The sequence below is a fragment of the Phocoena sinus genome, chromosome 4, assembly GCF_008692025.1.
Source record: "Phocoena sinus isolate mPhoSin1 chromosome 4, mPhoSin1.pri, whole genome shotgun sequence".
Taxonomy (NCBI): Eukaryota; Metazoa; Chordata; class Mammalia; order Artiodactyla; family Phocoenidae; genus Phocoena; species Phocoena sinus.
In genome coordinates this window covers 145,928,007-145,954,194 of record NC_045766.1, presented here as the reverse complement: position 1 = coordinate 145,954,194, position 26,188 = coordinate 145,928,007, and the positions used below count along the sequence as shown (strand labels likewise).

Here is a 26,188-nt window from a genome sequence, read left to right as displayed (position 1 = left end):
AGACGTGTTGTGTGATGTACACTAACCTGGCTGCTTCTGGCGAGGCTTGGGAAGGTTGGTAACACACGTGTGAGGGCACATTAACACGTTACACGGGTGCAGCATCCCCTCCAGAAAGCGCTGTTTGGTTTCAGAAACGTGAATCCCTCCTAGAGGGGCCTTGGGCAAGGTGTTCGCAGGAACCAGGGCCAGACAGTACACGCCCACCTGGTGGATGCTGTCGATGGCCTGGAAGGGGGGGCATGAGACAGGGAACTGTGACCTCTGGGACGTTTTGCTAGAAGAGAAACATGGCGAGGTGAGTGTGCATTTCCTATCACTTACACACACGTTCTGTGTATGTACACAATCGAATATAAATCTGTAACTGCTCACATTAAAAAAAAGCCGTAAAAGTAGTTAAGTGACTTCCTGTGGGAGAAGCAGTGAACAGCAAGGCAGGCAGAAGCTGGACTCCTCTGAATACACCTTGCTTTCAAATTTGGAACCATGTATATATTTTACACACAAAAAACTTAAAATTTAAAAAAGCAATCCCTAACAACTGAAAGTAAAATAAAACAAATGAACTCAACCAAAGTGGAATCAGGTTGGTAGCACAGCCCCAGAGAGAATCTATTTATAGTGACTTTAAACACAGGAATTTCATTAATCCAGTCCCACGGGCAAAAAGAACTGAAAAAACATCTTAAGCTGCGCTCGGAAATTTCACACTTTGAGAGGTAGTGTGGAGACGGTTATTTGGAGACTGTGGTGTGTGCAGAGTGGCCTCAGGGCATGAGTACTTCTGCTGGAAGTATCACCACTGCAATTTTTCATTGTGGAGAAAGATCGGTGACTTAAGAAAAAACCCTGAGGTCTTGAGCTGGAACTAGCAGCATAAACCCATGATGCAGGTAATCTTGCAAAGCAGGCGGACATCACCTCCTACTCTGTCCACTGAAAAAAGCCAGTAACATCAAGTTCCCAGACAGTGCCTAAATTCCACTTCCCCTAGAAGGCAGCGGGGCCCCAGGAGTGTCGGGTCTAGGACACAAAATGCACCACCTCCCCAGGAATCGAGCTTCCTGTTCCCAGGTGTGGCCTCAAAGAACCCAGGAGGTGTGTCTAAAGGGCTCAAGAGCCAGTCCGAAGAGGCTCCCACTGACCACTGTCAAAAATATAACAACTATAATCCACTAGTTCATAGTGAGACAAAAAATTAAAAAAGACTTAAAAGCCTGGCCCCACCAAGTGCCATTTTTACCTTATTTTGATCCTGAGTTTAACACACATACTAAACATTAGATAATCCAGGAAATTTGAATAGTTGACTAAATATTTAATTATATATATATATATATATATATATATATATATATATATATAATTATATACACAATTACATCCAAAAGAACAAAATACCTAGGAATAAATTTAACCAAGGAGGTGAAGTACACACTTAAAACTATGAGACACTGATAAAAGAAATTGAAAAAGATACAAATAAATGGAAAGATATTCTGAGTTCATGGATTGGAAGAATTAATATTGTTGAAATGTCCATACTACCCAAAGCCATCTTCAGATTTAATGCAATATCAAAATACCCATGACATTTTTCACAGAACTAGAAAATACACTAACATTTGTACGGAACCACAAAAGACCCTGAATTGTCAAAGTAATCTTAAGAAAGAAGTACAAAGCTAGAAGTATCATGCTCACTGATTTCAAATATCATAAAGCTATAGTAATCAAAACAGTATGGTATTGGCACAAAAACACATGTAGATCAATGGAACAGAATAGAGAGCCCAGGAATAATCCCACACATATGTGGTCAGTTAACTTACAACAAAGGAGACAAGAACAGACAACAGGGAAAGAGAGCCCCCTCAATGAATGGTGTCGGGAAAACTGGACACCACACACAAAACTAATTCAAAATAGATTAAAGACTTGAATGTAAGACCTGAAACCGTAAAACTCCTAGAATAAAACATAGGCTATGGTAAACTCCTTGACATCAGTCTCGGTGATGATTTTTTTGGATTTGACACCAAAAGCGAAAGCAACAAGAGCAAAAATAAACAAGTGGGACTACATCAAACTAAAAGGTTTCTGCACAGCAAAGGAAACCATCAACAAAACGAAAGGAACCTATTGAATGGGAGAAAATATTTGCAAATAATATATCTGATAAGGGTTAAGATCCAAAATATATAAGAAACTCATACAAATCAACAGCAAAATAAAAAACAAAAATCAAATAATGCAATTAAAAAATGGGCAGAGGACCTGAATAGACATTTTTCCAAAGAAGACATATAAATGGCCAACAGGTATGTAAAAAGATGCTAAACATCACTAATCATCAGGAAAATGCAAATCAAAACCACAATGAGATATCACCTCACACCTGTTGGAATGGCTATTATCAAAAGGACAAGAAACAACAAGTGTTGGCGAGGATGTGGGGAAAAGGCAGCCCTCGTGCCCTGCTGGTGGGAAAGTAAACTGGTGCTGCCGCTATGGAGAACAGTATGGGGGTTCCTCAAAAAACTAAAAATGGAACTACTATATGATCCACCAATTCCACTTCTGGGTATTTATTGGAAAAAAACCAAAAATGCTGGACATCCCTGGTGGCGCAGTGGTTAAGAATCCGCCTGCCAATGCAGGGGCACAGGTTCGAGCCCTGATCCGGGAAGACCCCACAGGCCACGGAGCAACTAAGCCCATGTGCCACAACTACTGAGCCTGCGCTCTAGAGCCCGAGAGCCACAACTACTGAGGCCCATGTGCCTAGAGTCTATGCTCTGCAACAAGAGAAGCCACCGCAATGAGAAGCCCACACACCGCAACAAAGAGTAGCCCCTGTTCACTGCAACTAGAGAAAGCCTGCATGCAGCAACGAAGACCCAATGCAGCCAAAACCAAATAAATAAGTGAATAAAAAAATACCAAAATGCTAACTTAAAAAAAATATATGCACCCCTCTGTTCACTGTAGTATTATTTACAATAGCCAACATACCTAAGCATCCATCAATGGATGAATGGATAAAGAAACTGTGGTACACACACACACACACACACACACACACAGGAATATTAGTCAGCCATAAAAAAGAATGAAATCTTGCCATTTGCAACAACATAGATGGACCTTCATAGTATTATGCTAAGTGAGATAAATTAGATGAAGAAAGACAAAAACATATGATCTCTTACATGTGGAATCTAAAAACAAAAACAAAAAGATGAGCTCACAGACATAGAGAACAGATTGGTGGTTGCCAGAGGTGAGGGGTGGGGGGGTGGGGGGGAGAAATGGGTGAAGGCATCAAAAGGGAGAAACTTCCAGTTATAAGGTGATAAGTACCGGGGATGCCATGTACAGCATGGGACTGTAGTTATTAATGCTGTGCTGTGTGTTTCAAAGTTGCTAAGAGAGTAGATCTTAAAAGTGCTCACCACGAGAAAAAAATACTGTAACTCTGTGTTGACGGACATTAACTAGACGTAGTGACTCTTTCACTACATATACCAAATCAAATCATTGTGTGGTACACCTGAAACTAATACAGTGTTACATGTCAATTATACCTGAATAAAAATGTTATTGTTAATTTTTAAGATGTGATACTGGTACTTCTTTTTTAAAGAAAGAAATACTCAAATTTACAGGTAAAATCTGTGAGTCTGGGATTTGCTTCCAAGCACTCCCGAGGGAGAAGCGGGGAGGATGGGCGGGGCTCGGCTGGGGCCTTGACTGTTGGTCATTGCTGAAGCAGCGATGGACACACAGGGGTTGTTACACTCTCCTTTGTATGTTTCGTATATCAGAAATATTCCATAGCAAAACATTAAAAATTCTCATTAAAAATAAACGTTGTAAATATTAGTAGAAAAACCGATCCTCTGAAGCTCAGAGCTCCCTGGCCTCCCCGACACTGGACTTTGTCTGCTCTGTACAAGTGTCCTTTCTTAGGCGGCTGGGGCCGAGCACACGCCACAAAACCAACCGGAGCTGTCGGGACACCAGAGGGCTTCCCTGAAAAGCCACCAGGACTGAAATTCACCCAAAGATTTGTACACTATTGTCCACAGTAGCCTTATTCACAAGAGCCAAAAATTAACAACCCAACGTCCACCAAGGTGTGAACAGATAAGCAAAAGGACACAACTTGGCAATAAAAAGGAATGAGCCACTGATCCACACACCACGAGGAACCACACAAACGTGATGCCAAGGGAAAGAATGCCAGACCAGGAGCCAACACGGAGATTCGTCTGCACGGACGTCCAGGGAGGGGGCAGGGCTCATCCCCGGCGACACAAAGCAGCCAGCGGTTCCCCGTTAGACGGGAGCGCTCTTACCTGTGGTTACCTGGGTCTGTACGTGTGTCAAAACTCATCAACCTGGACACTTGAAAATGGGCTCCTTCTACATGTAAGTTACATTCAGTAAAGCTGAGTGGACACTTAGTTTGTGCTCTTTACTGAAGGCAAAGTTTACTCCCTTCCCGGCAAAAGAACTTGTTGAATCTAGTTCATTATTTAAGGATGTAAACGTGGACGTGTAGGGAAGGACAGTGCGCAGCACGCGGGTGAGGCCGAGGGCACGTGCGTGTCAAACGGGTGTCACGAGGTGGGAAGCACGCGGAGCCCCAGCCCAGGCGCGAAGGGTTCACTGGGCTGTGCTTCCACCTTGCTACACGTTTGAAATTCTCAAAGCACAACACCGATGCATGCAAGTTTACATCTCTCACCCCGGTGGATGGCAGCTCCGCGGGGCCACCCCTCACCTCGAGGGTCAGCTCGCGCTCAGCCAGTGCCCACACACACCCACCTGTAGCACACGGCTCATCCACTGGAAGCTGTCCTCCTCTGAGGCATCGGGCCGCTGCTCTGCCACCAGCACGATCCGGTCATCGTGCAGCACTGTCACGGAGAACACCGCGATCCTGGGGGAGGAAGGGACAGAGATGATGGCCCAGCAAGGGGGGCCGGGACGCGGACGCCCCATCCTGCCCAGACGGAAGCCACAGCAGGGCTGGAGGGAGACGCTGTCCAACAGAATTTAAAGGGAAGCAGCCACGAACCTCCTCCAATGTGGATGAAATAAGTTTCGATTCACAAAACAGAGAGCACTTCAGTGCACAGCAAACAACCAGGCACACGTTGTAAAGAACGTTTTCCTTAATTGCAATGTTAATCTATGTGATGTACTTCTTTATGCAGAAGCCTCTGTCGAGAAGTTCTGTTAATTATCTATTTCTTCGTCCAGATGAAATCTCGCACCACCCATCACTCTGCTCCTGTCTGTGGCTGACGGCAGTGGTCTTCTTTCTCGCGTCTGATCGAAGAAGTTCGACATGTTCTCCTTTTCTCTGTGCTGCCTTTTTCTTCCTTTGGACTTTGAGTGGATTCTCCTTTTCTTTATGAGACAAGCATCTGTCTCCCCATCACGCCCATCCTGCTGGCACGGCTGCCAAGCTAGCTCTGGGCCCTCACTGACCTACCTTCTCTGGCTTGCTCCTTTGGCCGCTACGCACAGGCACACACACATGCACACGTGCACCCACTCTCTTTAATGCAACAAACTTTACCCAGTATTAACATTTCCTTACTTTCACACATCTTGTTTCTCTTAGTACCTCACCCAAAAGTGTTTTCACAAACATGGTCTTTTTGTGACAAAACTTCTGAACCTCACGGACCCAAGAATACTTTCACTGCAACTGCACAATTAAGTGACATCCTGGGATGAATATAAAATCTAGGTTAATAGTCCCTCTGGGGCTTCCCTGGGGGCGCAGTGGTTGGGAGTCAGCCTGCCGATGCAGGGGACGCGGGTTCGTGCCCCGGTCCGGGAAGATACCACATGCCTCAGAGCGGCTGGGCCCGTGAGCCATGGCCACTGAGCCTGCGCGTCCGGAGCCTGTGCTCCGCAACGGGAGAGGAGGGCACAACGGTGAGAGGCCCGCATACGGCAAAAAAAAAAAAAAAAAAAAAGTTCCTCTGAAAAACTTAAAACGTTACTGCACTGTCATCCTCTGGCTCCAGCCCCTCCGCTGGGGAGTCTGACGCAGCCTGGCTGGAGGCCCACCCCACGGGCCCCCTTCCTCAGGGGCCAGACACGCACCCCCCACCTGAGTCTGCTCTCAGGATGCCAGCCCTTCTTGCTCCGCTTCCCTCTTAATCTTTCTTTTAAACTTTCTATTTCTTGACTTCTGGAGAAATTTCTTTATCTGGCTTTCCAGCTTATCAGCTCACTCTACAGCCGCCTCTGCCCTACATTTACTCCATCCGCTAAACACTGTCCTGTCGGGACACCGTGACCTCGTCCAGTGCACAGCTCCTCCCTGGTGGACGCAGGTAGGCACCTCTCCATCCGCCAGTGCGACCACCCTGCACCCCCACTAGTCGCTGGGCCGGCTTCACCTCCAGGTGCCATCAGGTGTCGGTGGCCATGCGAGGCTCCCTAACGCACCCAGGACCAGGCGTGGGCTACCCCGGAGTCCGCTCGGTGGACACTTGCACTGACGGTGTCTCCGGTTTCTGCTGTGAGTCCTGTGCGCCCCGGCTCCAGGCTGCACGCACCCACCAGGCCTGCCCACCCTGCTGGTTTCTCCCGAGTGCTTATTCGCGGCCGTCATCCTGACCCGGAGAAGGGCCGGCAGACCATGCTCACCTACCACTGGCAGAATTCCCTGATCGTTTCTTTAAGGTATATTCAAAGGACGGCTCCAGCCAGGCTTATAGGCACCTTAGCTTGAGTAACGAAAGCACTACCTTGAGAAGAATACAGTGAAGAAATGCAGTGGCTGAGTGGACCAACTAGGAGAAGGGGCCGCCTCCTCCAGGGCAAAGATAGCTCGGAGCTGGACAAGCTGGACAGGGCGCCCCCTCCCCGCCCCAGCTGCCCGGGGCCCGGGCCAGGGGCCCCCTTACGTGCTCTATGGACATGAGAATCTGTAAAGTGACTGCCTAACACATTCAGAGAAGGCGAACTGACTCTATCCCAGGAGACAACGGCCTCGGGTGATTTCAGGCAAAAGGGTGCCCTCCGCTCCAGCCCGCACTCCCGAGGCTCTCTGGCAGCTGCCCAGGTGCCCTCGCCCTCACGCGCACTGTGCTCCGTGCCCAGGTCGAGGTCTGGATCTCACCCTCTAAGGAACCATGAGCTCTGTGGGCGGTGAGGACTCCAACTCTGGCATCCTCGCTGCAAATGTCATCCTGTTCTTTGTGAAGTTCCTCTGATGAACAGGAATTTTTAGGTTTTGTGTATTCAAATCACCGGGCTTTCCTTCCACTGCAGGAGACCTCTCGAAGGTTAGCTAGAGAAGGAACCTAAAGGCACGGCAAGGGGACCCGCAGCGCATCACCTGCCTCTGTAGACAAACTTCATGGGCTCCACGGCCAGTGCGGTGGCCACGATGTCGTCCGCGTTGTGTCTGCGGACCCCCACCACCATCAGCCCGTCCAGCTTGCCCACGACGAAGACCAGGTTATCCTGAAGGCAAGGACGCTGGTCGGGCCCCGGACACGTGGGCAGGCCCTGTGGCTCAGGCCCTGCTACAGAGACCCGACAGCTCGGAGACCAAGTAACTCACAGGCAGGGCCAGCGGGCCCCCTGCCCACGGTGACAGGGAGACCCAGGCAGGGGCCACCAGGGGTGAAGAGGCCCTAAGCCTGGCAGGCTTTCGGGGCGGGGCGAGGGGCACCCAGGGCAGGCATCAGCACCGGAAAGGTCAGAGATGGGAATGCAGCCGAGGGTGAAGTCTGTCAAGGACTTGATGCCCCTGTGCCACAGAAGGGCTCCCCAGCTCGGCCCCAGTGACGTTCTGGAGCCGGGACTCTGCTGGGGGGCGTCCTGTGCACAGGGCACGCAGAGCAGCACCCCTCCCCAGCTCTGAGCCCATCTGCAGGCCCAGGGCTGCCAGCAGGACATACTCACAGGCCCGATGAAGCCCAGCAGCCCTGTCCTGGTGAAAGGTCTGTCGGAGACGGGCGCGCCCCCTGCCGTGACTGGGACAGTCTGCACAGAGTGGGGAGGACAAGGTCAGGCGCGGTCCACAGGGATCAAGCGAGCGGCAGGCGGGCGCGAGAGAGGGCCAGGCATGCGCTGCCCGCGCCGGGCGTGGCTCCTCAGACGGGCATCACCGCGTCTCCCTGGAGGGGAAGGGGCTCCCACCAGGGCCAGAGTCCCTGCCGTCTGGTGAGACCCCCTTCAGGCTCCCGGCCTGTCCCGTCCCGGCCTGGGGGCTGGGGGGCACTCGCTGGACTCTCCTGACGACCCCACGGCTCCAGCCCGGAGGCCAGCTTCCCTGGGCCAACCTGGATCCGTCAGGGCCACGAGGCGCCCACGCAGGGCTGGCCTGCCAGAGCGGGCACTGCCGAGAGCCGCACTATCCCCTCCCACCCCTCCGCAGCTGCGGACTCGGCCTCTGCACAAAGTAGGGACCAGGCACGGACCTCAAAGATGTTCTTTGTGATCCCAAGCAGCCCATAGTATGCTGTCGCCGTCGCGCTGGAGTTGACGCAGATTTCTCCAACTTCATCGGTTTTACAGAGGTAAGGGGTCCCCTCCACCTTCACAACACACATGTTAGCTAAAGAGAGAAAACAACCCTCAAGGGCACGAACAAAGAGGACACTGAGATGGGCCATCCCCAGAGACCCGCGGGCTTGGCCTCTGCAGGGTGGACACGAACAGTTCGTGTGCTCCAGGCTTGGACACTCACACCCCTCTGGCCACAAGCCTGCATGTTCCACACGCGGTACCTGAAGGTGACAGAAATGCTCCCAGTCACGCGGGCTCTGTCGTCCCCACCGGCACCGCCCTCCTGAACCCGCAGGAGATGGGAGGTGCCATCCGCTCGCACCTTTGCCTTTCGGGCTGGCTCCCACACCAGGCCTGATGACCCCACCCGAGCGTGGGCCCCTCCCGCGGCCCCATGACCCCCTTCTGTCTTCACCAAGCAGCGTGCCCACCGATGCGGCCGCCTGTGGCCCAGAGCCTCAGGAGGGCAGGCAGTGGAGGGTGGCGCTGCTGCGTGTGCGTTTCCCCCCAGATCTGCGCACTCGCCTGCATGCTAATACAACAGAGACCCCGCCCACGCCACAACCAGACCGAAAGGGACAACCCCGGCGTGCCGTGCTAACACAACCCTGGGGCTGACACAGAGAAGGCTGCGCATCTGCCGAAAACAAGACCCCCCAGGTCCTCACTGACTCAGACCTGCAACAATCCCGGCAACAGACACACACGCACCCAGGGGAGCACGTGCACAGACACACACGCACCCAGGGGAGCACGTGCACAGACACACACACACCACACGCACCCGAGGGAGCGCGTGCACAGACACACACGCACCCAGGGGAGCACGTGCACAGACACACACACACCACACGCACCCAGGGGAGCACGTGCACAGACACACACCCCCCCAGGGGAGCACGTGCACAGACACACACCCCCCCAGGGGAGCACGTGCACAGACACACACCACCCCAGGGGAGCACGTGCACAGACACACACGCACCCAGGGGAGCACGTGCACAGACACACACGCCCCCAGGGGAGCACGTGCACAGACACACACCCCCCCAGGGGAGCACGTGCACAGACACACACCCCCCCAGGGGAGCACGTGCACAGACACACACGCGCCCGAGGGAGCGCGTGCACAGACACACCCCCCCCCCGGGGAGCACGTGCACAGACACACACCCCCCCAGGGGAGCACGTGCACAGACACACACCCCCCCAGGGGAGCACGTGCACAGACACACACCCCCCCAGGGGAGCACGTGCACAGACACACACACCCCCAGGGGAGCACGTGCACAGACACACACACCCCCAGGGGAGCACGTGCACAGACACACACACACCACACGCACCCAGGGGAGCACGTGCACAGACACACACACACCCAGGGGAGCACGTGCACAGACACACACGCACCCAGGGGAGCACGTGCACAGACACACACACCCCCAGGGGAGCACGTGCACAGACACACACGCACCCAGGGGAGCACGTGCACAGACACACACACACCCAGGGGAGCACGTGCACAGACACACACACCCCCAGGGGAGCACGTGCACAGACACGCACCCAGGGGAGCACGTGCACAGACACACACCCCCCAGGGGAGCACGTGCACAGACACACACGCACCCAGGGGAGTACGTGCACAGACACACACACACCACACGCACCCGAGGGAGCGCGTGCACAGACACACACGCACCTGAGGGAGCACGTGCACAGACACACACGCACCCAGGGGAGCACGTGCACAGACACACACGCACCCAGGGGAGCACGTGCACAGACACACACACACCACACGCACCCAGGGGAGCACGTGCACAGACACACACACACCTGAGGGAGCACGTGCACAGACACACACGCACCCAGGGGAGCACGTGCACAGACACACACGCACCCAGGGGAGCACGTGCACAGACACACACACACCACACGCACCCGAGGGAGCACACACGTGCCTGGGGGAGTGTGTGCACACACACAGAACCTGGTCCAAGTTTAAGAATAAAACCAAAGTCCTTATACTTTCAATCAAAAGAATCACTATTACAATATTTCACCATCTTTTAAAGAATTACTGTGATCGCCACATAACAACTAAAAATCAGAAAGACCCTGCTCTTTACCCCTCATAAAATGTTTATGCTGGAGTTCCTGCCTCTACAGAACCGCTGAGTCCTTATTTTTGGTAGACTTATGCAAGGAAAAAACAACTCACGCTTCTAAGAAAGTGGAACTAGAAACAAACTCAAACGTCCCGCCTTGTTCTACGTGTCCGACCTCTGGCACACGCACAGGCCCAGACCACGGCCCGTGGCCCTCCCGCTGGTTCCCAGCCTGTCCCCGAGCGTGGGCGGCTCACGCCCCGCCCATGCAGGCCCTGTACCCCGGAGAGCAGCAGACGGGGCGACTGGCGCAGAGATGGGGCCGCTCTCTGGAGGTGCCCAGGTGGGTTGGCAGCTGCCCGGAGCCCAGGAGGGCCAGCACAGGGAGGAGGGGAGCTGGAGCAGCCACAGGGTCACTGCGGTGAGGGGCGCTCCCCAACTCAGTGCCACAGGGCCTCCCGGGTCCGGCTCTGCTCTCAACTCTCCCCCATGACCCTGCGCTGGGTCCCACGTGTGCTCGCGCCTGCGGGGGAGCTTCAGGGCACAGCGCCGTCACCTTCCTGCGCTCGCCGGCTGCCACGGCGGCACAGACACCCCGCGACGCATGTGTCATCTGGGCCCGGGGCCTTTCCGGGAGCACAGGGATCCCTGGGAACCTTCAGGGCCACGCTGCTCCCCTAACAGGCCCTTGTCAGGATGTAGAGACAGTCTCATCACTGGGTTACCTGCAGACGTCCAGGGGCCTGAGATTGACGCCTGGCCTCGAGAGAGGCGTGACGACTGCCTGGTGCGCAGTGAGCACCCAGAACCCAAGCTCTGGCACTACTTCCCCAACGGTGGGGAACCAGAGTCCGGTTCACAGGCCATAGACACACCTCGTATTTCAGCACAACTTTAACTTGATACAAAGGGAGGCAAAAAGCAAAAAATATGTTACTAATTAAAATCCCAATTCACATGGGGAATCACCTGAAGCCCTCTGGTGCTCGCGTGCTCCAGAGCCTCTGCTGCCACCCGGCCGCAGGACAAGACCATCCCCAGCTGTGACCTCACCTCCAGGCATCACCTGACCGACGTCCTGAACCGTCAGGACCGAGAGCTTCTCTTCCGCGTCCAGTCTGATCACCCCGTGACTGAGGCAGCTCATCGACAGCACAGCTCTTCTTGCAGGAGGGCCCCCCAGGTCAGGCGGCCTGGAAACAAAACTGATTAACTGACAAGGGGAAAGAGCCCGTGGGCGTGGGACCACGGCCCCCTGCCGACAGGACGATGAGCAGCCAGGTGCCCGTCTGCGCCGGCTGTGGGGACGTTGGCTGCAGGACCTTGGTGGGCAGCATGTGTCTCCACAGGTCTGCACGACGCCCCACCCCACGCACTCCTCTGCAGGGGGCCCCTGTGGGCCGCAAGGACGCTTCCACCAGGCCGTCCTGGGACATCCCCCGGAGCCCCGAGCAGCAGGTGAGCAGAGCGACACGCCTCCTGGGAGCAAGCCTGCGAGCACCAAAGCCAGGGGAAGGAGTCTGGGACCGCACGCAGGAACAACGCAGCGCCGGCCACTCCCCAGCCCGTGCCAGCCCGAGCCAGCCCGAGACCATCAAACTACCGGCAGAACTGCCCTGAGCAGCCCTTCCCGACCCCTGACCGTGGGAAGCAGGAGAGGCAGGAAAGTGACTGCTGCTGTTTGCGACGCCAAGTTTGGGCCGGACTAGTTTCGCAGCAGCAGGAACCAGGATGCTGAGAAACAAATGTCATATCTTCTCCAGCGGGAAAACACTACTCTGCCGAGCACAAGAAGTCACCATAGAACAAAGGAACGAAGACCACCTCATGGTCTGTGAAGAACAAAGACGCTGTTTTCAATGCTAATTACTACTAAAATTTTACCATCACTTACACCACCATTCATAAATACACACACGTAACACAAGACCGCAGCTGAGGCTAATTTGAGTCGAGGGTGGAAAATTAACACTAAGTCACCCTCAGCTGCGAGGACGCTGCCCTCTAGCCGAGGATGGCGCCCAGGGCAGCGGGGACGACCTGGGCAGGAAGGTGAGCTGAGGGGCACACCGGCGGAGGCCTGCGGAGCGACATGGAAGAGCCCAGAGACAATGCAGCCTGGGGGCGGCGGGGCTGGGGGCACCACTGGGAGGTCAAGGGTCCCGCAGGCACAGGCCCCCGTCCACAGCTGATGCGCGCTGGCCGCCGGCCACCCTGCCCCGGAACAGGGGCGAGTCCTGGCTGCAGTGTTTACTGCGGGACACAAGGCCTTCCGGATCGGAGGGACACTCGGGAAAACCAGCCCCCATGCTGCAAGAATCCAGGGATCGCGACCCAGGGAGCCGCTGTCGAACCTGCGCCACAAACCAGGCCGGTGTGCGACATGCGGCCAACACAGGCTGCTGGATGTGGCACCCGGGGCTGCCCCACTACAGCACCAACACGCCTGGGAAACGGGCCCAGGGCCGGTCGCTGCTCTCGATTTCTCCTGCTCGGGAACAGATCAACCAAATCTGCTACCACAGGTAATTCGGCTGAACGAGGAAGAACTAAGCGTCTACAGCACGGTCTACCTGCGGATGGCCACCGTGAGCGCCTCCGGGGAACTGGCGCAGGGACAGATCACCTCCGGCCTCAGCCCTCTGGCCTGGAAGACGTTGAGGAACGCGTCACAGGAGGATATGGACCCTGCGTGAGACAGAGTGGACGCAAGAGCTGAGTGCAAGGCTGACGGGCACGCGGCGTGGGGGACGCCCGGCGCCGGGCCTGGAGGCTGCACCCCTTCACCTCACAGTCAAAGTCTCACAGGGAGGTGGTGGGGCTCTTTCTATGAAAAACAGGGCGCGTTCTCAAATCACCAGCAAACAAGCAGCCAACTCTCAGCCCGGCGTTGTCTCTGAGGTCTAACCCACGGCCTCACCCGCCTCCTGGCAGCTCTGCCAAAGGGGAGGTGACCCAGGGCACTAATGGAGCCGCAGCCGAACCTTCCACCGCTTGAGGCCCCGGCCACGTGCGCGCCCTCTCCTGGGCGTGCCTTGGAGCTGCAGCCTCTGCCAAGCAGCCCTGCCGTGCCTCTCCTGTGGGCACAGCCTAGCTCTCTGTCCCTGCTTCTCCGCCAGTGTCACCGGGCCATGAAAACTCAGCTCCTAGGAGGCTGGGTGCTGCCCGCTCAGGGCCTGAGTCAGCACAGCCCTGCACCCACTGGGGCCCCGGGGCTGCACCATGACCTGCACCCTCTCTCTGCACAGCGAGGCTCCAGGGAAGGAGGGGACCTGCTCATGGGTCCTTGTGTCCAGCAGAGGACACACAAGACCGTCCAGAGGGCTCGGAGCTACAGGGAAGTGACGGGCACTCGGAGTGGTGGGATCTGGGGTCTGGGGGGCAGCAGCCCCGGGACGGGCTCCTGGTGGCTCGACGGGTGCACCGCAGTGGAGGCTCGGAGAAGCTGGCAGCTCCTGGTGCTTTGGAGGCAGGACGGCGGGGCCCTCGGGGTTCGGGGTGGGTGGAGGGAATGAGAGGCTTTGGGGTGCTAGAATGTAGGGTGCCCTCCCGAGTGTCGGGGCCACAGCTGGACAGGGTATTAGATGAAAGGCAGCCTCTGGTCCAGGGCGGATTCAGTGCACGAACAGTGACACACAGGTGTTAATAAAGCAGTGAGAAAACTCCCCGGGAGGACACGGGGCGGCCGGGAACGCGCAGCGGCCAAGCCAATGCAGTGGGGCACAGGCCACAGGCTGGGAGCCTGAACCGGGCTCTGGCTGTATCTACACTCTGGTCAGACCCGCTCAGGCACGGATCTCCCGTCCACTGTGTCAAAACCACTTTAAACGGAGAGTCCTGACAAACACATCTGAGACGCACCCGTGAGTCACCACGAGACCCCGAGTCACAGAGCAGGAGACGCACCCGTGTCCACGGGGCACCCAACACGTTCCGGCTCAGCCCTGAGCCCCGGCGGCTGGCCCGCGGGGGCGGGGGTGGGCAGGCGGTACTCACACGGGTTCGCACCGTCGGCCACGACCAGCAGGCGCAGGGAGCTGAGGCTGACGTCCCTCTGACCTCGCTGTGCCAAGAGCGACCAGTGCATGTCGCGGGACTTCACCAGCGCGGCCCGGGCTGCGGGGGGGCGGGGACGCGCCTGCGTCAGGGGCGCGTGCACACAGAGCAGGCCGCGTGCTCCCTGCCGCCCGGCCTCCCCGCCCAGCCTACCCAGAAATCAACTCGCTCGTTCGCAACTGATTCTCTCTCGGAGCCTCTCTGCTCTCCCCACACCTGCCCCTCCCTCTCGAGCTGCCCCTCCCACAGCCGTGAGGCTGGGCCTGCCCTGTGCTGGGGGCCCCGGGGACGTGGGGCTGCGGGGAGGCCCCCGATGTGAACAGACCGGCTGGGTCTCATTCCCGGCCCTGCTCTCACCAGCAGAGGCACCCGCCAAACGCCCCACCGGACTTTGGTTCTCCTCCATTAGGCAGGGTAAACAGAGACAGCGTCCAACACGCCGCAGAGCACGGCCCACGTCCACATCGGCAACTGGCACCATCATCGGTGCAGTCGGCAAGCACACGGCCACCCGGGACAAGTCAGTGCGAAGAAAGCCCGAGTCCCCCTCAGGGGTGACTAAAGGTGCCCCCGAGCTCCGCCGAAGCAGAGCCAGAGGGACGCTCAGACCACGCAGGTGTGGCCGTGCTGGGGAAGCACCGACTGACCACAGGTGGACAGCAGGGCAGGCTGGGCCCCACGGGCAGCCCCCTCACTCTGGGTCATAAGCCGCTTTGAGTAAACAGCTTTGCTACTGGTAGCTTGAAGAGCCCTAACTTCAAATCAAAACCACCTCAAGGACTAAGAATTAGGAGCATTTCTGTGAGAGAATAAAGTTAGGAGTCTACGGCCCTTGCAGAGAAGAGCTGTCCTCCACGACCCCCCAGCTCCCCAGCGCTGGCAACTCAGACCCACCACAGCTGTAGGGGAGCCTGGCCCCGGCCCACACACGCCTGCGGTTCTACATGCTGCTTTATTTTTTCTTAATCGCCAAAGATGAATTCAAAGAGACTTCTCTAATGAAGGATGAATGGAGAGATGGTGCTACTTCCGTTACCTTTATACGCACACACTTTCTGAATCCAGGAGAGTGGGTTCGCCTTCATCAGCGCGTACGGGATGCTGACCACGTGCATCCTGTTCATGACACTCTGCAAAGAGACGAGCGGGCGGGGCTGGGCACGAGCCCGCCAGGAAAGGCACAGAGAGCGTCAGAGCTCTGCTCACAGGACAGCTCGGTCCAGAGACGCCGTTCGCACCAACACGACTAAGGGTTACTCCATCAGCTACGATAGGGTTTGCTGTCACCCACCGACGTGAGACGTTAGCAACCCTCCCTCTAACAGTCAGGTCGTTTAGACACAGCACTCACTGTTAACACTCCGTGCCACAGGCCGGCATCCCTTTTGAAATCCAGCACATTTGTTAATGTTTCGGCTGAAAGAGGACAAAGATGGTTAAACCACGTGTTTAACCATGACTTGTGGGGAGTGACCCTCCTCACAAGTCATGTGCATTTTCAGAGAAACCCTGAGATGGTTACATCATCAACATATAAGAGTTTTAGGAAAGATACACAGCGCTCCCAAATGCCATGCACCAATCAATCAATAATCTTGGTTATCAAGTTACTTGGTTATTCAAATTACTGGAAAAACATAAAAGTAGAAGGTCATACAACTGTGGATTAAAACAGAGAATCTGCTGATCACTAATCTGGAAACACAGGGAGCAGCATACACTCCAGAGGCTGCAGGCTTGGATGTGGAGATGAAGGACCGTGGCGGGTCTCTCACCGCTCAACCCTACGCCCGCACACTCCCACTTCTCACGTCATCCTGCAGCCCCGGGAAATGTCACAGGCTCCCCGTGTCACTTCCCTTCAGAGATGTTCCTTCCCTCCTGCCCACTCTCTCTCCCAGAGGCTGTGCCGAGCGTGCTGTAGGGCGCAGCGGTAGCTGGGGTCCCAGGGCCGCTTCCAGCACAGCCCTGAGCTCAGAGCTCAGGCAGAGGACAGAGCCTGGGGCTGCCAGGCACACCCACAGGAGGAACACCCAACAGTGAATAGGAAGTTTGGTTTGTGTGCCAGGAAATGCTGCTGCGTTCTGCTAAGAATACTGTACACACGTTCCCTTGTTGGCTAAAGAGCCCAAGTTATAGGTGATACATGTATGGTTAGCACTGGACCTGAAGAAAAAGGAAACCGGGGGACCCGATTTGATAGAATTTAAAAAAAATTACGCAGGCCCTTGAACACACCTAAAATCCTTTTCCAAATGTCTACCGAAGTCTTGCCCGCTGCCCTCAGCTAGCCCTTGCTTCTAAACACTGAGATTTCAGATTTTACACATACCACTCAATTTACTTCCTAGTTTTGTTCAATTCCAGTATTTTAGTGGAAAGAAGTAAAGTTCTCTACGTTACATAGCTGATATTTCACAGTAAAGGGGGAGCTGCCGGTACATTGCCAAGAGACAAGCCCTGACCACAAATATTCCACTGGTACAGCTGAGTGTGTGACAGCTTAAGCCAAAGCCAGCCACAGAAAACAGTACGAAAAAGTGTGTCCCGATAAGAAAATGCAAAATGCGCTGCCCCTCAGCCCACTGGGCACAGACCAATGGGTAGTGAGTGGGTTTCACGCTCTGTAACGCCAATGTCCAAACTCCACCTGACCAGGAGAGCAGAGGCCCCGAGCTCGCGAGCCGCGCGACCTGGATTAAACAGCAGATGCTACGCGGACAGCGTCCAGGTGCCTTGTGCCCGGCTGGAGAGCCGCCCCACACCCTCACCTTCTGAGTAGCCGCATGCCTGGGTCAGAGCCTGGCACTGTGCCAGCAGGGATGCGTGGGACACTGCGACCCCCACGGTGCTGCCTTCTTTGCTGGTTTTATACTGAAAGATTTCAAAAGCACAAGCTTGTTAGGCGATGTCTCTGGAGGCCGTCCCCCTTCACCAACCATCGGTTCAACTGGAGCGCACCTCACGCCCAGGCCCTCGAGGTGACACCCTCAGCTGAAGTCGGGTCACCCTGGGCAGGTACCGAGGGCGACAGGGCACGCGGGCTGGTCCCCAGGGGAGGATCTCAGTGAGTTCCCACAAGACACCTCATCTTTCTGGGGTGAAGGCAAAGCACAGAAGCTGTTGCCTGTGATCTAAGCAGCAGCAGCTACACTCGGGGAACAAGCCCTGAACACGGGGGTCTGTTTCAGCCTCGCCAGGCGAGGTGGCTACCTCGATGTAGGCGGTCCCGGCCCCCGCGTCCTGCGCCGATGGGTGCCAATCCTTGGGGGGCTTAGTCAGGTGCTTCCCGTCGATCACCAGCCAGGTGAGGGGGGGCCAACCTGTGAGGGTGCAGACAGGGACACGGCAGAGGCGAGGGTCAGGAGTCTTTGCTCCCCGCAACGGCGCCTCTGCCGCCCAACGTGCAGCCCGAGCTGCTGACAGCTGAGGAGCCTCGCCTCACTGAACCTTTATGAACTTATGTCTGACGGCCAGTGGCCCCCAGGCTGGACAGCACAGGTCGAGAGCCTGACCCAGGCGAGGAGGAAGATTCCCCAAGGCCTAGAACACGGCCTTGCTTTTCCTGAAGGCCCTTCCGTCTCTGTAACAGTCACTGGCAGGAAAGGACGCCCGAGGGCCTGGTTTGGCAGAGAACTGGGCCACATGCTGCCCGCCCACAGGCCCACCTTTGAAGGCCGCCACCTCTCCGGTCTGGGCCTTGGGCAGGCCTTTCTGACAAGCGTCCGTGGTCAGGGCCAGGGCGACGCCACAGCTGCCCAGCAGAAACCCAACCTGCTGGCTGCCAGCGTCCTGCAGAAACAGAGAAGGCAGAGGTGCTCAGCTCACACAGAGCAGAACTCTTTCTCTCAGCCCGTGGAAAATTAGGACAATTCAGCCCTGTGTAGGTATATACCATAGGTATATACTATGTTTTCATCCAAATAAAATACAATTGTTTTTAAATTTGAAAGATATATTTTCTGCCATGACATATAAAGTTCTGGGTAATGGGCTAATTTCTCAAACTTTTTTCTTGCAAATGACATTTAATACCGTTTTAATAAACTCCAAACATAACAGCATTGAAATTTACTGATTAATATGGGCAGGCCTAACCTTTAGCAATCTTAATTATTTCCACACAGAATATGTCCTTCAGTAGAGTTTTATCATTTTCTTCTTATAAATTCTACAAACTCTAGTTTTACCCTAAGAATCCTGGTATTCGAATATCTGTTCACCATATATTGTCCTTTGGGATATACTGCTTTGATTCACAAGTTCGCCTTTGGGATCCTTGAATATTTCTTGCTGGTAACGCTCACGTGAACCACTGCCTGAACACTGGGACACCACAGAAAACGAGGATTTTCCAAAACACATGCTGAATCTACTCCTAAAATGATCTATTCTTCAATAATCAGATTACTGGCATTTATACCTAAAATGTAATAGCTACCTAGAACACCAGCAACCCGCCCCCTGCCCCGGCCAGAAGTCATCTGTCAGCGATGAAAGCTGCTCGCTGTTATGCAAGTGAACAGAAACGCAAGAGAATGTCATATGTTTAAAACTATCACTTAGAAGCGAGCTAAAAGACATCTCTGTAATGATTTACTTATCCCCAAGAAATGAAAGTTATTATCAATAAACACACCATTTTGAGAAATGATTTAACAAAACCTCATCAAATCCCAACTTCTATGCATTGGAGGAGAAAATGTTAGTTTCTGTTGGGAAATTCAAGCAACTGATACTGGCCCCACCAACAGCTGTTCCAGTGCCCTTGTCACCAGCGAGATACGTAAAAGGAGCGTCTGGAGATGAAGCTGCTCTAATCTCTCTGAGACCCGCCGGCCTGTCCCCCGGCTCCAGACGGTACCTGGAGTGAGGAGACTAAGGCCTGCGAATGGACACGTGGACTTCAGGACGCAGCCTCAGAGACCGTGAACCTGGGGCCTGCACCGCGCTTGCTACCTTTCTTGTTAGTGGCACTTCGATGGGGACAGGAACCAGCTCTGCCAGGAGACACCCATAGAACGCAACAGTGAACATGACAGGGTCGCTATTAGGAAACACCAGTGCCACCTACGAGAGTACAAAGGAAAACCGTGAAATCCACTGGTGAATAATTCAGTCATCTGAATGCCTGCTGCTGAGACAGAAAACGTTACTTTGAGTGCTAACCCTTGGTCCATAAGTGTCTGCAGCCATGTAACTTCTAATACACAGTCTTTAGGTTACGGTCTTTACCTCGCACGCGACAAAATAATGTTAAACTCCTGGGGCTAGAGGCAAGCGCAGCTGGGTCTGCCCGCGGGGTCTAGGTCCAGCTCCGTCCACTCTGACCATCTGGGCAGCAGCGACTCAGGGAAGGACGCGATGGACCATCACCCACCATCAAGTAGCCCAGGTGAAAAACAATTGGACATGAGGAGGGAACCAGGAATCAAAGTCTATCAAAAGGTCTTCCAAAAGAAAAAATCCTGACACCAACGGTTTACTTGGACAGACCTTCGCTCAAGACCGAAACATTAACAGAGGAGGGTGGTGGGCAGAGAACTCCGCACGACCCCTACGGCTGCCCTCTCAGAGTCTCCACGGGGGGCCCACTCCCTGCTCCCACCTGGTCATCATGCTGCCACTGTTTAAATTACATATTCTATTACATTTACCTTACATTTTTATTTTTATGAAAAAAGTTTTAAAACACAGAATCAAAATGACGAAAAGTACTAACGAAAAGCAACACCCATATCACCCTTCCCCACTCCCCAAGACAGCCACTTTTAACATGTTTTATATCCTCTTTTTGCCAACTGCTCTCATTTTTTTCGATACTATGCTCACACTGCCGTGTCTTACCTGTGAAGGTATTTGGACATGTGTTTTATTTCCTGTTACTGTAGACAAACACTGAGCCCTCTTCATTCCCCACCTTTCTCTTCTCCCATCATCCCACTTCCCATTTCTTATAATGTCTGGTTAAGTTAAAAGCCATTTATGGGATGAGGTTTTTCTAAGTCCCAAATGTTGTAATAATAGTGTGCTCGAAACCTACATAAGTCAGAATAGTATTTGAGGGGACCGTCAACACAGGGCCTTCGAGGGCTTTGGATAATTAATAACCCTGTACTTCATAAGACAAAATTTAAGCGGTATCTGTATCAAAATTCTGTACTTGAGGACTGGAAATCAAGTTTCTAATAAGTTTGTTGAAAACGGCAAAGATCTCCTTTGAAAGTTGGTGTTAATAGCATTTGTCCCACGATTAAGAACTGTGACCTTTAGCCTCAAGACTGGATGTCTGGTAGAACATACATGTCCTTAGAGAATCTGTTATAAAGGTTGTGTGTGTTCACTTTTATAAAGTATATTATCACAGGAGGATGAACTTGCCATTCATTTCCAATCACTAAATCAATTGCTAACTGTGATTTCATCAATCCTTTATAATTAACCCAATTACATGGATTCACTTGCAAGTCAAAGAAGTATCTGGAAGTCCTTGTCCTTGCAAGAACTTTCTTCAAGAGAAAGAAATTTGTGATTCTTAGAATCATTTTAAAGCACAATGTAAGTCAGGGGTTCTGAGAGGTTTGTTCTAAAACACCAGGTATCATAAGGAATCATTCCTGTACTGTTTACGTTTCTACAGCCAAGCGTGCCCCTTCTCTCTGGTGGTGACAGCCACTGCCTCTTTCACCGGCTTCCCTTCCTCTGTGTGCACTGGCCAGCTTGCTCGGAAACGCCCCGCTGGGTGTGTCAAACCTGTCAATAGTATTTCTAAATAGCCAACCGGTCAGGTAAGCTCCTGGGTTTCACCAGCTGCTGACCAGCCTGCCCACCTGGGGCCTCGCCCTTCTGGTCCTGTCCGGCTGCTCCTCGCCCGCAGCTCGCAGTCACCCTGGGCCACCCTGGTGGCTCTCCTGTTTGGACCGCTCACTCCTTTGTGGGAGCGCTCCCTCTGTGAGCTTCCCAAGAAAGAGCCCAGTCTTCTGAGTCCTGCCTGTCTGAGAACGGTGCCCCACCCTCACATCCGCCGACTGCCCAGGAAGACCGCACTCCCTCTGGGCTTCCGAAGCACAGCTGTCTCCCCCAGTGCCACACTGAGAAACTGAGGCCCCCTGGGGTTGCTGGCCTCTGTGCACAGCCCACTTTCCCCAGGAGGCCGCGAGGTTCCTGCCACCTGCCCTAGCAGCACTGAGGTAAGCGCCTCGGTGGGGGTCCCCGCACCGCCTGCCGGTCCTTCACCCCCCACCCCCCACCCCCCCCACCCCCCCCCGCTCCGGGGTATAGTCTTGCATCATCATTAGCATTAAAAACTTTCTACTCTCTGTTCCCCCTTCTCTTTCTGGAAATCCTATTAGTCAGATGTCGGCCTTCTTGATCAAGTCTAATCTGCACCGTTTTTCCTTCCTACTTTCCATCTCGGTCTCCCCCACTAGCATCTTCTTGTTGATTTATGGAGCAATATCTTCACCTCAGATCTCCAGGGATATTAAGACTAATTAAAAAAAAAAACAAACTGTTTTCTGTATCTAGCTTTCCTCCAAGTAGGTCTGCTTCCTCTTCCTCCCTCCCTCCCCCCACTTTCCCCTTTTCTTTTTTTCCCCATTTTTTGCCCTTTGGTTGTGCTCTTTCACGTTGAAGTTTCGTGGTCCATAAATGTCCTTGGCTACTGGTCCACATTAAAGACTGAGGCACTTGAGAGCAGTCTGAAACCCCACACCATCCTGTCAACCTACAGCTTCCCTGCTGGGTGACCTGACCTCAGGCAACCTTTCTCACTGGGGATTTCACGGCTGAGTATGCTGGCTTTCACCATGCTGGACCTCCCGCTACACCAGGGTTCCCCAAGTCTGGCTCAGTTTGCCTAGAGCAGTGCTGTGTAGCAGAACTTCCCACAATGGTGGAATCGTTTTTTCTCCGAGCTATCAAATATGGTAGTTAGCTGTCAGCCACACGCAGTGACTGAACCCTGGAAATGGGGCTCGTGCAACTAAGGAACTAAAACTCTAATTTCATTTAATTTGGGTTAATTTAAACAGCCCCCTGTGGCTATTGCCAACCATGTTGGGCAGTGCAGGACGAGGAACTAAGCCCCAAGCCTCCTCTGAGTTCTGTTCTGGCCACATGGAAGAGGGAAGGAGATGAATATAAAACACACAGAGTTTCAAAGTAAGGTCAACGTTTCTTCACAAAACTTAAGCTTTGGAAATGTAGCACTGATTAATATCTGACATTAATATTTTTATTAAAATCAACACATATGAAGTCAAAGAGAAAAGAGGTTTAAGAATCAGGAAAGGGGCAATAAGGGGGAATGAAAGGAACGATCATTTTACCTACATCAACACAAACTTTTTCCACATTTAATATGTTTTCATTGCTGACTTAAATCCCTTGTATTAATGCTGTAAATCGGAACAACTGAGAGCACACTGATGTCAATGAAACAGATTTTTAGTCTCCATTCTCACTCACTCCAACAAAGGTGCATTTGGTTACTTACTCTGTCTCCGGGTTTAAGTAGCGGTTCATTCTTACTAGTCAGTTTATTAAGTAGAGTATAAGCTAGTTTTAAACTCCGACTCCAAAGTTTGCCTAAAATAAAATAAAAATACTAAGCAATGTAAAATTGAAGAAACTAATAATTAACATTTTAACGTAGCAATCATAACATCCCATTATTACTCTATTGCTGAAATTCAGGTAGTTTCCAATTGATAATTATTTTGCACAATGCTGCAATGAAGTTTTCTCTTAAAAACAACTTACAGATTTATTTTTTTAACAGAAAAGTAAAACAGCATTTTATTATAGAAAATTTAGAATGTAGAAAAGCCAGCTGAAAAAAGCATTCTTTCTGTTATATATGTATACACACAGACGCACACACACACACACACACACACACACACACACACACATATGCATAATTTTTAAGAAATGGGATCATACTTCACCCTTTTTTCAATCAACATTGCACTGTGAATGCGTTTTCCTGTCTTTGAATGTGTCTCAATTATATCCCTGATAAGAGTGGCATATAAATCATTTAACCTTTACAACAACAATTCATGAGGTGGGTCCATCTTCATCTCTGCTTTCACTCAAGAGGAGACAGTCAGGGAGATGTTAGGGAACCTGGCAGAGCCACGGGCGGCTGGAGGGGAGCGTCTGGACCCCTCCTGAAGGTGCCCAGCCCTGTGGGTGCTTCCCTGAGGAACGCGGCACATGATACGCGGGACAGTGAAGGGCAGGGGGAGAGGGGGAGGAAGACAGAAACGCCTGAGTCCACCCCAAACCGGAAGCAGCCCTCCCACTCACCCTGCGCGCGTGTGTGGTGCTGAACGCAGGAAGACAGAGCCGTCCTTCACCCTCCCCACCCCTGGGCAAGCACGCGGCAACCACACGCCCTTTGCTGTAAATAGTCTAAACTCGGGCACAACGTTGTGAGATAAGTGAACTGTGGGGCCTGAGAAATAAATGAGAAAAATAGTCAGCTCAAAACACCGCTGCCTTTGCCCAACTAGAAAGGTCAACTCAAGATGTTAATAACTGTAACGCGTAAAGATTTCCAAACTGAATCCAGATATTTATAAAAAGAAAAACGCATCATGACCTCTCTGCAACCATGCAAAGAGGTTTAACAGAAAATCAACATAATTTGTCACATTAACAGAATAAAGGTGAAAAAAACTAAAATAATTTACCATTCAGGATTTTAAAAATCCTTCTTAAATTTGGGATGAGAGGAAACTTCCTTAATGTGATTGTTAAAAGTCATCTTTAAAAATTCCACAGGCGGCATCATAACTAATGGTCAGATATTGAAAGCTCTCCCTCAGAGAGCAGGAGTAAGTCAAGGACAGCTGCCTTTTACTGAAAGTCTCAGCCAATGCGACTGGGGTGAAAGCGGCAGAGAAGGTAAAACAATAAGAAGCAAAACTGTCATTATTTGCAGAAGACGTGACTGCACATATCATGAATCCTATAACCGAAATCAGCAAGGCTACCAGATATAACAGCAATACGCAAATAGCATTTAATATCTATGTGCCATCAATAAACAGCAAATAAAAATTTTAATGATACTATTTATAATAAGATTTAAATAAACATGCCAAATATCTAAGAGAATGTGTTACAAAAAATATGCAAAGTCTCCCCCCAGAAACTTATAAAACAGTACTGAGGTTGAAAAAGATTTGAATGAACGGAGGAACCTGTTATGTCCATTTGCTAGAAGGCACCGTAATGCAAACGTGCTAATTCTCCTCAAACTGCTCGAGGCAACGATAACCAAAACCTCAACAGGTGTGTTTGTGGCACCTGACACAAACTGACACTGAAATACCAGGGCGAGAGAAGCCTAGACATTCTGGAAGAAGGAGACAAGACAGGAAGACTTTCTCAATGGACATCAAGACTATTATAAAGCGACAGCAATTCAGAGAGCGTGGCTGGGACTTCCTGCGGTCCAGTGGTTAAGACTTCGCCTTCCAATGCAGGGGGTGTGGGTTCGATCCCTGGTTGGGGAGCTAAGATCCCACATGCCTCGAGGCCAAAACACCAAAACATAAAACAGAAGCAACATTGTATGTAACAAATTCAATAAAGACTTTAAAAACTGTCCACAACAAAAAAATCTTTAAAAAAAAAAAAGGCCTTCCCTGGTGGCGCAGTGGTTGAGAGTCCGCCTGCCGATGCAGGGGACACGGGTTCGTGCCCCGGTCCGGGAAGATCCCACATGCCGCGGAGCGGCTGGGCCCGTGAGCCGTGGCCGCTGAGCCTGTGCATCCGGAGCCTGTGCTCCGCGGCGGGAGAGGCCACAACAGTGAGAGGCCCGCGTACCGCAAAAAAAAAAAAAAAAAAAAAAAAGAGCATGCTATTGGCGTAAGGGTAGAATATAAATCAACGTGATAAAACAAAAAACCCCAAACAGACCCACCCCCGTGTGGACAACTCCACTTACAACACAGGTAGCACCGAGGGGACAAGAACGGGACAACTGCCATCATTCCTGAAGAACTGACCCGGAGGCCAGGCCCACACCACACACACAAACTAAACTCCCTCCGGGTGTGCAGCAAGTCTAAACGCGGGTGGGAGAACAGCAGAGCTAGAGCCCAGGAGGGGAGGAGGGAAGCCTGCTGCAGGGCCGTGAGCGGCCAGGGCGCACAGTAAGCCACCAACAAGGACTGGCATCCAGAACACACAAAACGCCCACAAATAACCCTGTATAAAAATGTGCAAAAGATTCAACAACACTTCACAAAAGAGAAAACCCAAATGATCAAAAACAGGAAAAGATCTCAACCTACTTAGTCATCAGGAAAAGGCAAATTAGCACCACAACGACTGTCACCATATTCTCACCAGATTAGCCAAAATTAATAAGCCTGCCAATGACAGGGAGAAGGTGGGACTCATACACTGATCAGGTAAGTGCAAACTGGAAAAGTCTGGAATTATCTGAT

General features: G+C 52.6%; 1 protein-coding gene across 1 annotated transcript in view; it reads right to left on the bottom strand.

The window, feature by feature from the left end:
• DIP2A (disco interacting protein 2 homolog A) overlaps positions 1-26,188 on the bottom strand; it is a 91,540-nt gene that overhangs the window by 19,927 nt on the left and 45,425 nt on the right. Inside the window, 15 exon segments of the mRNA XM_032629611.1 lie at positions 27-228; positions 4,837-4,951; positions 7,376-7,503; positions 7,948-8,028; positions 8,466-8,602; positions 11,718-11,857; positions 13,238-13,352; positions 14,661-14,780; positions 15,757-15,850; positions 16,072-16,136; positions 17,492-17,594; positions 17,934-18,043; positions 18,389-18,512; positions 19,680-19,790; positions 23,218-23,309. Coding sequence (XP_032485502.1) covers positions 27-228; positions 4,837-4,951; positions 7,376-7,503; positions 7,948-8,028; positions 8,466-8,602; positions 11,718-11,857; positions 13,238-13,352; positions 14,661-14,780; positions 15,757-15,850; positions 16,072-16,136; positions 17,492-17,594; positions 17,934-18,043; positions 18,389-18,512; positions 19,680-19,790; positions 23,218-23,309 — 1,737 coding nt within the window.